This window comes from Brienomyrus brachyistius, chromosome 17 (genome assembly GCF_023856365.1).
Source record: "Brienomyrus brachyistius isolate T26 chromosome 17, BBRACH_0.4, whole genome shotgun sequence".
In the NCBI taxonomy this organism is placed as follows: domain Eukaryota; kingdom Metazoa; phylum Chordata; class Actinopteri; order Osteoglossiformes; family Mormyridae; genus Brienomyrus; species Brienomyrus brachyistius.
Genome location: NC_064549.1, coordinates 7,387,757 through 7,403,934, shown reverse-complemented (window position 1 = coordinate 7,403,934; position 16,178 = coordinate 7,387,757). Strand labels below are relative to the sequence as shown.

The 16,178-nt window shown below is 37.8% G+C and overlaps 1 protein-coding gene across 1 annotated transcript; it reads right to left on the bottom strand.

Annotated features, from left to right (window-relative positions):
• Positions 1 to 84: 84 nt before the first annotated feature.
• prx (periaxin) lies at positions 85 to 14,967 on the bottom strand. Its single transcript, XM_048981173.1, has 6 exons — positions 14,841 to 14,967; positions 9,189 to 9,283; positions 8,594 to 8,716; positions 8,176 to 8,335; positions 7,598 to 7,791; positions 85 to 6,906 (listed from the first exon to the last, which is right to left on the bottom strand). Exons 3-6 carry the CDS (start codon positions 8,624 to 8,626, stop codon positions 1,822 to 1,824), a joined length of 5,472 nt encoding a protein of 1,823 aa, XP_048837130.1. The 5' UTR covers positions 8,627 to 8,716; positions 9,189 to 9,283; positions 14,841 to 14,967; the 3' UTR covers positions 85 to 1,821.
• Between the last annotated feature and the right edge of the window lie 1,211 nt (positions 14,968 to 16,178).

Genomic DNA, 16,178 nt, shown 5'->3' with positions numbered 1-16,178 from the left:
ACTTTGCTTGTGGCCCTGAAAAGGGTGAATAAATGTAAAACAAAGTATTTTCATACCGTTTGAAAAGACATGGTCACAAACACATTATTTTAGATTATTATGTTTATTGGAATCATTGCCCTAGTGAAGCAGTTTAAACATTTTCCCTATAAAAAGCAAATATGTAAAAAAATGTTTAAAACATGTTAATAATGAGAAATGGAAAACATTTATAAAATTGTAAACAGGATAGTACTGTTAAACTGTTAAAGTTGGAAGATTCTTTGGCTTTTTAAGCGCATCACAATATAAAATATTAATGTAAATATTTTAACCTTTTCTACAAATAATAATGAGAAATATAAACTCCTTTAGGTCACAACAGATTGCAATATACAGCTTTTATAACAAATCCCACGCTCTTACAGTATACAAATTGCCTGCTTCATTAATTAAAAGCACCACATTGAGTTATAACAAATCACACCTAAAGTAACTAACTGCCCTCTCACCATGCAAGTGACTACGTTCTATACACAAAATAAAACAATTATGAACCCAAGTAAATATAACATTTTCAAAATGAGAATACAGTGTTTATTCTTATTTAACTGCAAAGGTACAGTATTAATTACTCTATATCTAATTTTAGACAACATGTTATAACTATGGATCAGATGAAAATCAACAATATATTTAGAATATTAGATTAAGCTAAACCAACTTTGTCCATAGTTGCCCGGCAAAATGATTACATCAATTATTAATTATTACATATATGTTATCCGTGTGGGGCAGGGGGCGGGATTGATGAAATTAAGGAAGAAACAAACTTTTTAAAACATTATTTTTTTTCTAACCCCTGGGAAACATTTTCCGGGAGGAGTCTAAAGAAAAGTGTTTCGATATAGTGTTGAGTATAAATAAAAAAATACTTTTTTAATATGAAAACATGAGTTTTACAGATGATAGCTTAGTGAATCAACTAGCAAATCAAACGTGCATTTCAGGTTTCAAGGTAACAAAAATTATCATAAAAATTTTGCAGTATTTTATTGAAGCCATATTTAATGTATCTTTCAAGAGAGATAATGCATACTTATTCTTCTTAATTATTACTATGTCAAAAATTATTATAATCAACTTGCTAGTATTTATTTAATCATTAACTCTTTCTAATAAAGTTCAATAATAAGTATATATATTGATCAGTTTAATCTTTTTTTGTTTGTGTTGTGGAATTTATTATTATTATTATTATTAGTAGTAGTAGCAGTAGTAGTAGTGGTATATAAGCAAAAGTTTCAAAAATCATCAATAAAATTTATTTTGAAAAGTTTGAAAATATTATGATGCTCCTTATCTATGTAGTACAGGGGATTCATCAGTAAAACAATATAATGGTTTTGTACGCTACATTCTACTGCCTGCTGTTCGTAGAGCAGTGTTTCTCAAAGTAAGCCTTGGGAACCCCAAGATTGTCCACATTTTTGCTCTCCCCCAATTCCTTGGGAGTTGAGAGTGAGCAAAAATGTGGGCCATCTGGGGATCCCTGAGGACTGGTTTGAGGAGCATAGCTGTAGACCATAATTTGCAGTGCATTGTGGGTATTTTATCATGTGCTGTATATTGAATCAGATTGGATGTTGAGGATTCAAATGGCAATACAAAATGGCAGACGTTATATAGTACTATGTTTTGACAATAGAGAGCCATTCTGAAAACAGTTTGTGATTCATAGAGTGAACAAGGTGGATAGATCATAATAGATTTAAGATTTTTTAGATAACTATGGACTGCCAATTTTATTTAGCATAGCTTGGATTATTTAATTCCAATTATTTATCCTTCCTTGAACGTACTGGGGTCTTTTGGAGTTGTATGGCTGGAGAATCCTACGCTGGGCATTTGCATTTTGTAGCTGCTCCGGGGTTCATCATTTTTGGGACGCTGGAGAGAGTCCCTACTGCTCTGTGGAGAACTCTCTGGTGTCATACGCGTGATACTAGACATATTTAGTTTAAATTCCGAGACCTTAAACAGAGATGACTTTCCCTTGCTGATTTCCTGTTTGGTGACCTCACCACACTGCCCCTCCCTTTTAGTCACAGTGGTATATTCTGCCTCCCCCGTAGCCCTCCCAGAGAAAAAGCCAAGCGATAATTTTGGTATAGGCGATTCTGAGCTCTGCCGTTCCATCTCCGTTCTTGACTTTACAGGTTTAACGATCTCTTCTTTACCCTTTCCAACTTTTTCTGTGACTTCGCGGGAAGTGATATTTGATCTGATCCCTGCTTTTTCTCTGTCAGCCCCAAAGACTCTGTCCTTTTTTCCCTGCTTAGTACTTTCTTTGTCTTCCTTCCATTTCATTTCACTCTTCGGTGCTCTCGCTTTGGCAGCAGCTGGCTCTACACTCCCCACTTCATCAGAGAGGCTCGTAAAAGACTGAGACGGATTCAGTAAAACAAACACTGCTTTCTTCACTCTAGGCATTTTGGGTCCTTCGTATCCCATCATAGGGTCTAAAGACACAGAAGGAGCTTCAGACACTCTTGTTTTACCGGCATGTTCCGTAGACCCACTGCTTTCAGCCTTTGTTCCTTTGGAGCCTGATATCTCCAAGTCGGGAATTTTAAATTTTGATGACTTAGTACTTAATTCTGGGGTTTGCAGCTTAGGAACAGAAATGTCAGTTCCTTCTTTGGGTATAGAAAAATCGATACTAGGAAGGGTAATTTTTGGCATTTGAAACTTTCCCTGAACTTTTTCTTTGTTTTCTACAGGCATCTCAGCTGCACCTTTGCCAGATTTTTTCATTTTAAATTGACCCCGTTGCTCCCCATCCTTTTTCACCCCATGTATTTCCAGTCCTGCATCCTTCCCCATCTTTAACTTCGGCGAGCCAGTTGAGGTATTTTTGCCTTTTGCACCTTCACCTTTTGGTAAACCTATGTCCAGTTTCATGTTGCCTTTTGGGACCAATATGTCTATCACTGGAATTTTCATCTTCATTGGTTCAGCCGGAGTATGCGAGCGAACTGCTTCATCTGTATTGCCTAATATATTCACTTTTGGAATTTTAATTTTAGGTTTAAATGTCCTGTCAGCTTTAACATCGAGAACATTTTCTCCACTTTTGCGCTGTGGGATGGATATGTCAACATCTGGCATTTTGACCTTGGGTTTGGAGAATCTATAGTCTGCATGAGTATGAATGTCCTTTGATCCCATTGCAGTGTCACATTCAATATTTTCTTCATTTGAGCTAGACACATTAAATGAAGGTAAGGTCACTTTTGGAATCCTAAGCTTAAAGTCCTTTCCTTCAAAACCTTGATCACTTGCACCTTCTTTACATCTGCTTGAACCAAATGACACCTCTCGTTTGTCTTTTGGAATACCCACACCAAGGTCAATTTTAGGGGCGGATATATTAACTGTAGGCATTTTGGGCATTTTAAACTTTCCTTCATACTCCTTAGTGTCAGCTTCTGATACGTTCATTTGAGCTTTTGGAAATAACAGTCCTCCTCCGGACACCTTTCCTGCTGGCAGGGAAAGTTCAATAGATGGGATTTTAGCTCTGGACTCTGGATCTGCTTTGGCTCCAGCAGCATCAACGCCAGCTTCTTTAGAACCTAACCTAGGCATCGATAACTTTGGCATTTTAAACTTGTACTTCACGTGATCATCATAGCTTTCCTCAGCTTTTTCTGAAATTGCAATTTTCCCTTTCTTTGCCTTTACCTCTGTTTCAGTTTCTTTTTCAGATATTAAAATTTTAGGAATTTTTATCTCCACTTCTGGGATGTCACTCCATTCAGGTCTGCGGTCCTCTCCAGTCAGGTTGATGGATGCTTCTTCCCTATCTTTTGTCCCCTTTACATTCAGGTCAATATCCGGTAGCTTGGGGGTTACAATGTTCAGTTTGGGTATTTTTAATGTTGGGAGCTTCAGTTGTGAATCATGAGTGTCAATTTCAGGGTCCTTATCCTCATGTTTGAGTTTTGGTGGTTTGATATCGACCTCAGCTTTACATCTGCTGACATCTGTCTTTCCTTTAGGAATTGAAAGACTTATATCTGGTATGTTTCCTTTGCCAAATTTGATCCCATGTGATAGTTTAGGAAATCCAGGTCCTTTGTCTATTTTTCTATCTTTTTCTTTGTTTTTTTCTTTGAAATGCACGTCAGCAGCGGCATCTTTCTTTCCTCTGGGTAGATTTAAATCAATGTCAAACTTTGGCACCTTGATGTTAACAGCTGGTATCTTAACGGGGGTTGTCTGTAAGTTCATTTCGTCCTTCTTACCTCTGGAAGCAAATATGTTTTCCTCAGGTAACTTCAAATTTGGTAGCGATATGTCAAGAGAAGGCAAGTTCACCTTAGTGCCCTTACTTACAGAAATATCAGTTTTCATACCGCCCTCTTCAGATTTAATTTTTGGAAGTGAAACATCTAATGTAGGCATATGAATACGACTATCTTTGGATTTTTGACTTTCTGTGATTTTTTCCTCTGGTAGCTTCAGTTTTGGGAGTAAGACATCAACCTTAGGAATATAAAGTTTGCTGTCTTCATCTCTGCATTCAACTTCAGCAACTATTTCCTGTGATTTTCCTTGTGGAAGTGAAATATCCATTTTTGGCAAGTATGATTTTCCACCTTTGACTTTATGACTTTCATCAGCAATTTTTGCTTCTTTTGACTTCATGGTTGGCAGTAAAATCTCAAATCTAGGCATTTTCAATTTGCCATCTTTGTTGTCATGTCCTTCAGCATGTGCCTCTGCTGTCGGTGACTTGAGTTTTGGGAGAGAAATGTCAATTTGGGGCATGTAACCTTTTTCATGTCTTATATCTGATGCTTCTTTGTGTCCTTTAAGTTTTGGAAGCAAGACATCAAATGTTGGAATTTTAAACTTTCCAGATAAGCCTTTGTGTCCTTCAACATCACTTTCTGCGTCTTTTGATATTGGTTTTGGAATCGCGATATCTACTTTTGGCAGTTGTAATTTGACTCCTGTCATTTCAGGACATTCTATGTCCACTTCTTTTTTGGATGCTTTCATTTTGGATAATGTAGGCAAGCGGAATTTACCACCTTCCCATACATTTTTGTTCCCATCTTCGCTCTTTATTCCTGGAGGTGAGATATCAACTTGGGGTATGGATATTCTGCCACCTCCTGTACTCTCCAGCTTTGAGTCAGATTCAGATGTTTTCAGTTTTGGAAGTGAAATATCCACAACCGGAATATTAATCTTTCCACCTTTGTCACTAACATCTGACTCGGCACGTTTAATTTTCGGTAATGAAATTTCAAATGTTGGCAAAGAAATCTTTGAATATTTGGTTTCCTCAGCTTGATCAGGACTTTTAAAACTAGGCATGAATTTTGGCACTGAAATATCCAATTGAGGCACGCTTATCCTTGCATCTTTGACTTCTGTATCATTTTCTTTTGTTATAATATCTAGCAATGGGCATTTGGAATCAGCTTTGGGAGTAGAAATGCTAATTCTACCCAGTTCTGGCTTTGGTAATGATATTACTGGCATTTTTAGCTCCAGTTTATCTATTCTGTCTTGGCTTCCTTTAATTAATTCCCCTTTTGCTTCAATATCAGCTGCACCCTTTGGTTTCGGCAGGTGTAGATCAATGCCAGGATCCTGTACTGAAATGTCGATGACTGGCAGTTTTATTCCAGGTCTTTTAATTGTCTCAACAGACTCTTTCTGAGGAACTGCTAGCTTTGCCTCACATCTTGGTTTGGGCAAAGAGATTTCAATGGATGGGAGCCCATCCAGATCTTTGCCCTTTTCTTTCAGATCTGTTTTTGGAGTGATCAAGGCTAATTTTGGAAGAGATACCTCAACATCATCCTTTAAATTTCCAAACTTTGGCAAGAATTTTAAGGGTTCATGTGTCCGATCTGCTTTGGATGTTTTACTCCGGGTCGGGGTCACATCTTTACCCACAAGCAAGTGCAAATCGAACTTTGGCGCTGTAATATCGATGGATGGCATCTGCACCTTCTCCTTCCCCTCTGGAACTTTGTCCACTTTTTTCTTGTCTAAGGAATAACGAGGAAGTTCAACTTCTGGCAGTTGGAGCTTTGCTTTCTTCGTCTTACCATCTTCACTGCCAAGTTCATCTTCAGCAGTGGGACCAGAACCAAAACCAAATTTGCCAATTTCAATTTTAATGCCCTCACCTATCGAGTGTCCTTTTTGTGACTTGATGTCTTCCTTACTTACTTTGGGACTTATTTGACCCTTTTTATGTAAGGCGTCGTCTGCTTTCGCTGAGAGCAATCCCATGGATAGTTCAACTTTGGGAGGTTGAAACTTTAATCCATCTTTTTCTTTTACATGAGTTTTTATTGCATCTGCATCACTTTGACTAGACACACCAAAATCGAACTCTACTGACGGTGGTCTGAATTTGATTTCAGGTGACTTCACTTCCATCTTTTCTTCAGAGGAGTCTAGTTTTCTGTCCTTAGCTTTAGTGAACGCTATCCCAAAGCCTGGAGCCTTCTGTTTAACTTTGACTTTTTCTTTAGTCTTATCAGTGTCCTTGATGCCACCTTCTATGTTGCCTTCTTCGATATTAGCTTGCTTCAGCTTCATTTTAGGAAACCTTATTTTCATTTTCTTCTTCTCTGTCTTGAGTCCCCCACCCTGAGGGCCATATCCTGTGAATTTCATCTCTCCTTCCATAGGCTCTATCCCGACCTTTGGCGGCTTGTGTAACTTTGGGAAGACAAACTCTACATCCATGGGGCTGAACTCCAGCTTGGCCGGAGACGTTTCCTTTTCGATTTCTCTTCTAGCTTTTATTTGCTTGTTCTCTTTTAATCTTTTTAAACCAAACCTCCCAGCTCTCAATTTTCTAGCTTTGAAAGGTCTTTTGCTTCTAAAACTCTGCAAAAGGAATTTGAAACATGATTAAATTTTTTTTTAACTGAATTGAAAAACTGGTAAACTGGTAAAACATAATAAAAATAATACAGTGAAATGGAATTAGAATTTTTATTCTCACTAGTCATCAGTTTGTTTGATCTCACTGTCTGCAAATTCATTGAGTCAATGGTACAATTATTTGAGTCAATAATAATCCATAACATTATATTAAAAGCTATAGTACCAGGCACTGAAGCAATGTGTTGCATTTTTTTAATATACTGCATGAAAGCAGGGGGGCAATACATTGCAGGAAGGGGGATGATCTGGACTGTTTGTGTTGGTTCAATTTGCTTGTTCCTCATTTAAAATGTTAATGATGTGAGATGTGCCCTGCGATGGGCTGGCCCCCCCATCCTGGGTTGTTCCCTGCCTCGTGCCCATTGCTTCCGGGATAGGCTCCGGACCCCCCACGACCCAGTAGGATAAGCGGTTTGGAAAATGGATGGATGGATGGATGGATGGATGATGTAAGATGTTAGTTATTCTTCGTTATTCCCTGGGCCCTGACACATGTTTGTGACACTTCTCACCAAAATTACCGGCAGCACTTTACGTTGACTACATCTTCAAAATGACTTTATAATGCATTTTCAGAATATCCTTTACATCCGACTGTAAGTGCAGATAATTGCGTCATTCCTTGATTTACCATTTTGGGCATTTTGGCTTTTGGGCCCTTGAGCTCGAAGCTGGCAGCACGCGGGAGCGTACTGACGTCGAGGCCTGGTATCGTCCTCTTCAATAAAAAGGAGACCTTGTAGGGTTCAGCACATTGAAGAATCTTCAGGGCATCTTCATACTTCACGTTATCAAAGTATACCTGGGCGCTAAGCAACTGATCTCCTGTATTCAGATAAACAAGCAAAAGAAGTTCCAAACTTATTTACATAAATTAAGCAATTATTTAAAAAAAACACACACACATATTTCTATTCTTTCATCCAGTGATGTAAGTTGCACCAAAGTTACACCAAAGAAAAGAAACTGAATTCCACTCAGACCACTTAAAGGATCCACTATTGCTTCATCTATGAGATATACCTTGGCAGGACATGCCTATTGTATGACAAAATTAATTTGCTTGATTGATTTGACACAACTTTCAGAATCTGGACTTAACACACACTTTAACGATTTAAATTTCAATGGAAGATGTCATACAGAGGTAGTGAGGAAATCCCTTTCACAGTCAACAGTTTTATTATCAAACCTTTTTACATTTCCTACCTTTCTGAAGACTGAGGTGTTTTGCTGCCGGTGAGTCTTTTAATACGTCTTTGACAAAAATTCCCTTTTTTCCTCCGCCTGTCACACTGTAGCCACTTGCCCCAGCTTCTGCCTCAGTCTCCACGACAACTTCCACCATTTCTGAGGCAGGAACTTTCTCCTGGCAAGGCAAGGCAACTTTATAAGATGATAGGCAATGTGTTTCTGTACTGAAATGTTTGTCATTAGGTCAACTCTCTTAGCAGACTCATTTGTTTAAAGTGAAGCACCAGTGAGGAAAGCTTGGCTTAAGTGATCGTGACCAGTCAGTGTTTTTGGAATAGCGGGAGTTAAAGGCCTTCTTCAAAGGCCCACGGTGAAATGATTATTTTCCCAGGTTACTTATATGACATATAATACAGCTGTACTCCATGCCTACCTTGGCCTCACTGATTTGCCCTAAGGGATTCATGTCTCCTTGGAATGACTGAGTTTCTCTCAGATGGCTTTGCTTCCGGCTCAGCACCTCCTTCAGCTCTTCATGCAGTTTTTTCTTCTGGATCTATCATATGAAATTGAAGTCAACAGACTTTCCGGTGTCTCCTTGATTTATGCTAGTCTACATCAAGCAAATCAAAATGTGTGACACTTCCTATGCTCATGTTACAAATAAATGTTGTGAAATTCTTAGCTTACGTAAACAGCGTAAACAAAGTGTTCATACCAGATTTAACATCTGTTTTTAAATGATTAAATGTAGTTTTATTTCAAGAAGCACAAGGTAGTGGCGCCATGGGTGGGATGCCACTCTGTCACAGTTCACATACTTGCACATTGTGAGCAATTTAGAGACAATTCAGATGCAAGTTCATGTAGCAACTTATATAACATCTATAGCCATTGTATTGTATGATAGATTTGAAATATTTGTTCTTTTGGAGTTTTATATAGATCGTTTGAAGGTATGTTGACCATCGTAAGTTATTTGTACAGTGATTATTAATGGTGATGACCCTGAACTGGTCAAATCTCACCACTATTTCAGGACTTTCCTCTTCTAATGTAGCTTTGAGGTTAGGAGAACAGTGTTGGGTAGGTGAAGACCTGCTGATGGGTGTGGATGGTCTACCTGTCAAGAACACAACCCAAACATCCAGTAAGAAACAAAGACAAAATAACAGAAGTTCGACAAGATAACATACAGTGATGACCATATTCATAAAGTAGATCTAAAAATCCATTTCATTTCATAACAGCTCTGAGAACATCTTGTTATGCTATCATACAAGTCCTGAACTGTGTGGCATCCAAGAAGAAAAGCCTCCAGTTAATTGAGAGGTGAAGGAGTTGGGAACCTTCTTTGTGCACACGGTGTAATGACTTAAGTATATCATCACGGAATATCAGAACACTATGAGGGTAAGTCCTCATAAACCTGCTCTCATATTTCTAGGCTGGTATATTACCATGCAGCACAATGATCAGATATGACTTCCACAAGGTAGCAGGCCATACCATGTTTAATAGTAAACAGGTATCCTTTACTCTTCAAACATAAACTCATCTGAATGTAGGAAAAAGGGTGAAAGATGACCTGTCAGGTTATATTCGAATTTCAACAGTCCATGGGTCCAGGTTTTATATTTTTCATACCCAGCTCTGTGTTTTGTTGCATTTCCCCTGGCTGAATGTACTGTTGCAATGACAGCTTTACCATAAATTTTAGCTTTGGGAAGGTCATGGAGTTCAGGTTTCCTTGAAAGTGGGCAGTAGGAGTACTGGTTCGGTATTGTGATGCTGTTTCAGGCTTTACTTTTGTGGTGTTTAGCAACAATCTTGCCTGTCAGTGAACTTTCTTTTTTATTTTTTGCAGTGTGTCCATGTTAGACATAGGCTTTTGTGATATTGGAGACTATTCCTTTTGGAGATGGTTGGGTGGAATACTACATTAACCGTCCCACTGAAATATTCAAAGATCATCTCGATATTCACCACAAGCTCAGTCTTACATACATGTAACAATTAGCCCTTGACCCAGCAAAAAGTTTAAATGCATATTATAGTTCATATTCTTTGAGGTTTCCCATTGTTGAACTCATTAACACTCTAAACTAATGAACAAATTTGTTTGAACCATGCGCACGTTTTATCAAGAAATCAACACGTTACATCAAGAAAACCTTTGCTGCTCTGTATCTCCAAAACACATCAAACTTTTTTTTTTCTAAAACTTAAAATAAGGTGTTAAAGAAAGCTTTCAGGTGAACTGCATTTAAAGTTGGAATACTCTTTGTTCACGGGATCGCTGCAGAAGGATAAATATCGTCAGAAATACGTGCTTTCCCACACTCTTGACTGGCAGATATAAGGTTTCAATCGGGCAGAGGGTAACCTTACAGTGCTGCATATCAACATTACTTTCCAAGCTGGTTAACCTATAAATAAGATCATAACAACCTCACAGGCTTAGATAAATATACATTCCAGGGGTGGACTAATAATTCTGTTACACAGGTTAAGATTTATTATTCTGCTATTAAAGTTTGGATGTTCATGGGACCATTTAAAATCCACCAGTATCCTCTTGTCTTATACATTTAAAATACAAATAAAAATTGAGGTATGCATTTGATGAAAGTACAGTAAGCACAGATAAAAGCACTTGTTACCCTTCCTAAAATATATATTTATCAAGGGTGAGAACAGAACCCTGTCAAAACAATCAGACATTGTTATTAAAACATAATTTGGATCATAACTGAAGACTAATATGTAAAATATATTTGACATGCATTTCCACATAAAGTTGTAGGGAAAGCAGCTGAAAACTCATTATGAGGAAACAGAATTCTGGTTAGCTTTGGGACTGTGACCCCAAGATGGCAGTTACAATATTTCTTTCAAATATTTTAACTTTTAATTTGCTTGCACTTTTGTACACTTTGCACTAAAATGAAAGTCAAGTACCTGTTTACGAAACAAAGAATCAGTCTACATTTCAGACACAAATTCATAACTTGCTTTGTGTGCTGGCTTTTGTTCCCCCGACGACAGAGAATAGAATGGAAAATGCCTCCCTACGCATTTGTACATAATAAGTCAATGAGTCATGTTATAAAGGTCAGCGCTGGATGTGTTCAATCCGGAGCCTGTGAAAACGATGAGTGGGAAAACCTTTTCTTACATTGCTGACATTCCCAGTAAAGGTCTAGCATTTCGATGTATCGTGGGCCGCCCATTTTCTGCACTACCCTCATGTTACTTCCGATGTTCTCGGCTGACAATCACACCACCTGCCGTCTCTCACATGCAGTCAGTAGTTCTTCAGTTTGTAAGGCTGTTTATACATACATGCATGTAGCATGCGTGCTAAATGTTCATTATGCCTTGAAGTCATTCACATTTAGATTATTAATATGAAAATTAGCAGGAGGGGAAAACTATTTTGGGTTATTAAATTTTCTGTTTTTTTTTTCTCGTCAAAATGTTTTAAGATAAATGCCTGTTAATTTGGAATCATTCATCCCCCCAATACATAGACCTTAAATAAACAGTCCTAAATTATTAAGTTCCTATGCATCGAAAGTACCTTTCGACCTTCTTCAAACACAAACCCATATATATATATATATATATATATATATATATATATATATATATATATATATATATATATATATATATATATATATATATATATGATCAGCTAAAAAGAATTACAGTAAGTTCATTTGACGTCATTGTCATAAAAAGGACAATTTTAAAAAAATACAGCAACTCTGATGAATGAGTTAATACACGACTTGCCCCTGAAACCTGAAGATATAAAATTTATCATTCCTGATCTAATGATCCGAATATCTGTCTCTCCAGAGCTTTGCCAGTTTTTATAGGCATGCCAGAAATGACACAAACATCAGGATGCATGAAGTTCATTGGATATTTCAGTATAAAACAAACTATAAAGTTTGCCTGTAGCCCACGCACAGCTAGGAAAATTAGAGTTCGCTAAGAGTTTTACAGAATATTTTATACCTCCAGTTAATTTTTTTCTTTTCTTTTTGGGAGATAAATTACACAAAGAAAGGAAAAAATAATCAATACATTTTCCGTGTAAGTAATTGATGAATTACTTTTGTCCATCTATCCACCTTCAATATCCATTCATCGAGTACAAAGTGGCAAAATGGTCTGAAATGAAAGTCAGCAAAATCAAAGAAAGGCAAGAGAACATCATAGATAGGATGGTATTACAGCGGGCTCCCCCAGTTCCGCTCCTGGACCAGTCTGCAACACAAGATGCTGAAATCTCTGCTCAAACATGCCTGCTAAACTTGGCACTCAGCCGGTGAGCTGAATAAGGTGTGTTGGAGCAGGGAAAGCTGCAAAGTGTGATGCAGATTGTCCATTCAGGAACGGAATTTGGAAAACTTGTATTACAGCATTGCAGGACATTGCAGGGCATGCTGACACAACAGGTGGGGGGGGGGGGGAATCCAACACAGAGAGAACATACACATGGTGAGGATGGGATTGGAACCACCAACCAAGGTGTGAGGAACAAGTTCTACTAACAGAGCCACCTAAGATTAAGTTTCGTAAAGCAAATATTGTTTTAGTGGGGGCATACAGTGAGCTTGCAAATACAAAAGTTAATCAAACTTCAATAAAGCTGCTTAGATCTGAGCAGTAAATGTTTAATATAATGTTTTTTGTAATGCAAGTGTAAATAACAATATCAGATGTTTGACATTGGATATTGTGGTTATATAATTTGCTTATAAAAAGGCCTTTCTGCTGCCTGTATTGTGACAAATCCATCAATGCTGCAGTCACTTCTGTGAGAGTGAGTCATGCGGATCAGCGGCTTGTCACAGGCAGCACACAGGGGCTCAGAGACACCTCACTGGATGCAGTTAGAAGGCAGGGGCAGGAATGTCATAAATCTATATTGAAAACTTCTTCACTTTCATTTTGTTCATGACCTTGTACTGGATGAGCGGTTGGGAAACTGAGGGAGGGACTTTATGTTTCCTTGATACAACAAATGAACCCAGTTATGTTAGGGGTGATAAAACCAAAGCTAAGCCCAAAATAAGCCCAGATTGATCATTTCAAATAAAACTGGAAATAAATGTGCAAATCGTGAACTCCATCCTTATCCCTTATGCATCGCAAACCAGGGCTCAACATCACGGTGAATTTTGCTAGAAAGTTTGATCTTTTATTCTTACCATGAGAATGATATTTAAAAATGTAGCCGACAAAGCTTTTTCTTTTTTTTTGATTAAAACATTTTGGCACAGGTGCATGTCATGCAGGTAGAGAATCCCTGTTACACACAACATGCAAATGCATAGATACTTAATTACCGTTACAGGGCCTGTAATTAATCATAACTTCTTAGTATTCTATTAAAATCCCTTCTAAATAGTATATTGGTTTTTTTTAATTCATTAACTGTAATTGCAAATCAAGCATTCTATATTAAAAACAAATGGTTAATAATGGACTAAATCTGTTTCTTTTAGACGCTTTTAAAGACTAAATATGGATTTTTTAACACAGGCTTATTATTCACCTATATAATTAGATATGATTAGATGCAGCTGTCTCATATATTTACAGAATCATCAAAATGCTACATTATTTGCAGCAGTATGACACTGTGATCTCTAAGGAGCTTAGAGTTTTATCCATAGAGATGAATGGAGAGTCCCCACAAAGATATAATTACAAACCCGTGTGTGTGTGTGTGTGTGTGTATCCTCTCCTATAGATCCCCCAGTATATGCAGTGACTATCCAATATATCCAATTTGTGGCCAGTTGACTCAATCACCATCATATAATTTTTGTCTAAATAATACCTCATCAAATAATTTAACTAATTACAGGGATTAACTATGCAGATGTTAAATGCTGAGATTGTACAGATACATGGAATGACTAAGGTGGTGCTGAAAACACAGTATACAAAGCACCAGTACAAGCTGGGGTCAAACAATCCACAGATCACATGACCCACACGCTGCAGCTGTTGCCACAGTATAAAATAACAGTCTCCTAAAATAAGCTCTGTCACTGACTTGGCAGATGGATATAGTCGATGTGACATACATGTGAGTATATTCTTTCAGTATTTAAGTTTATAACCACATCCCACATGCATAATATACGACTAATACAGATCACTGATATTAATATAGCTTTCTTATTTATGGGATATATCTTTTGCATATCCCAACATCGGGGATATGTGAATACTTATTTGTTAAACAGAATACAGAAGATACAAAGCTTTGCAGCACAGAAACCAAGAAGCACGACCAAAACAATAAGAACTAAAGACACAGTCATTGTGCAAACCACAAAATGACAATAAACTCCTAATGTCGACGATAAATAACTAGCATATACCATGGCAAAACTAGAAACATGCAACTTAGAGAATGCCATTCTTGCAGTTGCTGGTATGTATTACAATTTTCGCTCCTTTTGTTTAATAATGTAATGGCATATAAATGCTCAATATGTTATGAATTTTTCCATGAACATCTATAGTTCCTGACCAACTGTGAGACGAGCAATATCTGTCAATAGCTTCTAAATTCAGAAATTTAACTCAGACTTTCCTTCTGCTTGTGTTAATGCACTGGACACTGGAAAGACGCCCCAGAACCCTACCTTTTCGCTTCACCCTCTCCTTTCTCAGTGGAAACTAGCTGTGCGAGGCAGATCTAGCAATCACTTTTCACCCTCTGTTACCGAGCTTAAGTTTTGCAGGAGGTCTTCATCTGAAAGGCGATTGGAGCAGTCTGACAGGGGGTGGGCGCAGTCACGGGATTGTAACAACATTGCACTGCTTTGCTTGCACATTATAGATTCAGAAAGACCACAACTTTCCAGTTTAGAAAAACAAGTATCATTTTGCTGACTTCTATGAAGTTAGCATATCTTGCACAGTCTGCTATCATTTTTGTGTTATTTACTTAAAATAACACAATGCTAATACAAAACACTTGGAATGACCAAGCGATTATTTAGAGAAATTAATTAACACAAATATAAAAATATAGATATACTACACATATTTTCTCTTGGAAAAACATACATTGCATGGTGGAGTATTGCAACAGGTACTTTCTAAAGCTTTTAACTGTTTTTAGCTGCTCAGTCTGAAATAGAAATGGTAACACACAGATGGCAGATTAACTTCCACTACTGTAATAATATGAAAATATAATTTTGCGCATTGACGCCAGCGGACAGAAAGGAGCAGCCTGTTTGTGAGTGAGTGCACACTGTCGCAATCTCATCATCGGCAATTCTTGCTGCCAAGAAACTCCAGTGGAGGTGGAGCGGGTTTATGTACTAGGCTCAGTTTAGGATGATCTAAACAAGGAAGTTGCAGGAATGAAAAGCAGAGACTCCAACCCTTGGACTCCCATTTACTGTAAGTCAATAGTATTATATCACACAATTGAGCACACATGTACATATACTTCCATGCACCCCTCCAAGCACACACTAAGGTTTAATATGCTTGAATAGTTGTGTTACTTTCTTCACTCTTCACTCTTTTGTTTGTTCCTGAATTTATCCATTTCTAGATAAATTCACATTTCTGAATTTATCCGCTCTCGACATGTTTCCCACTTACTCATTTTTTCTTTTTCCTTCTCTCCCCCCTCCTAATCTGTCCCTCCTCTTCGGCCAGCTCACCCACTGCAATATTTTGCATGTGTTAAAAATGAAATAAATAAATAAAATAAAAAGAAATCGATTAACATGAGGGGCCTATAAAGAGTTTATAGAGCCCCTCATGTTAAAGCAAACATGTTTGGCACAGCAGTGCATTCAGACCCTGATTCTGCTTGCTAAAGCTGCCGGACAGACAACGGTGGGAAAAAAAGTATCATATCCCTGAAACTGCAGCACAAACCAACCTACGGTGTCAGGATCGGCCCCTACCCTCCCCCCTTCTGTATGTCAGTTCCTCATTTGGCCAGCAGGTGTCACCAT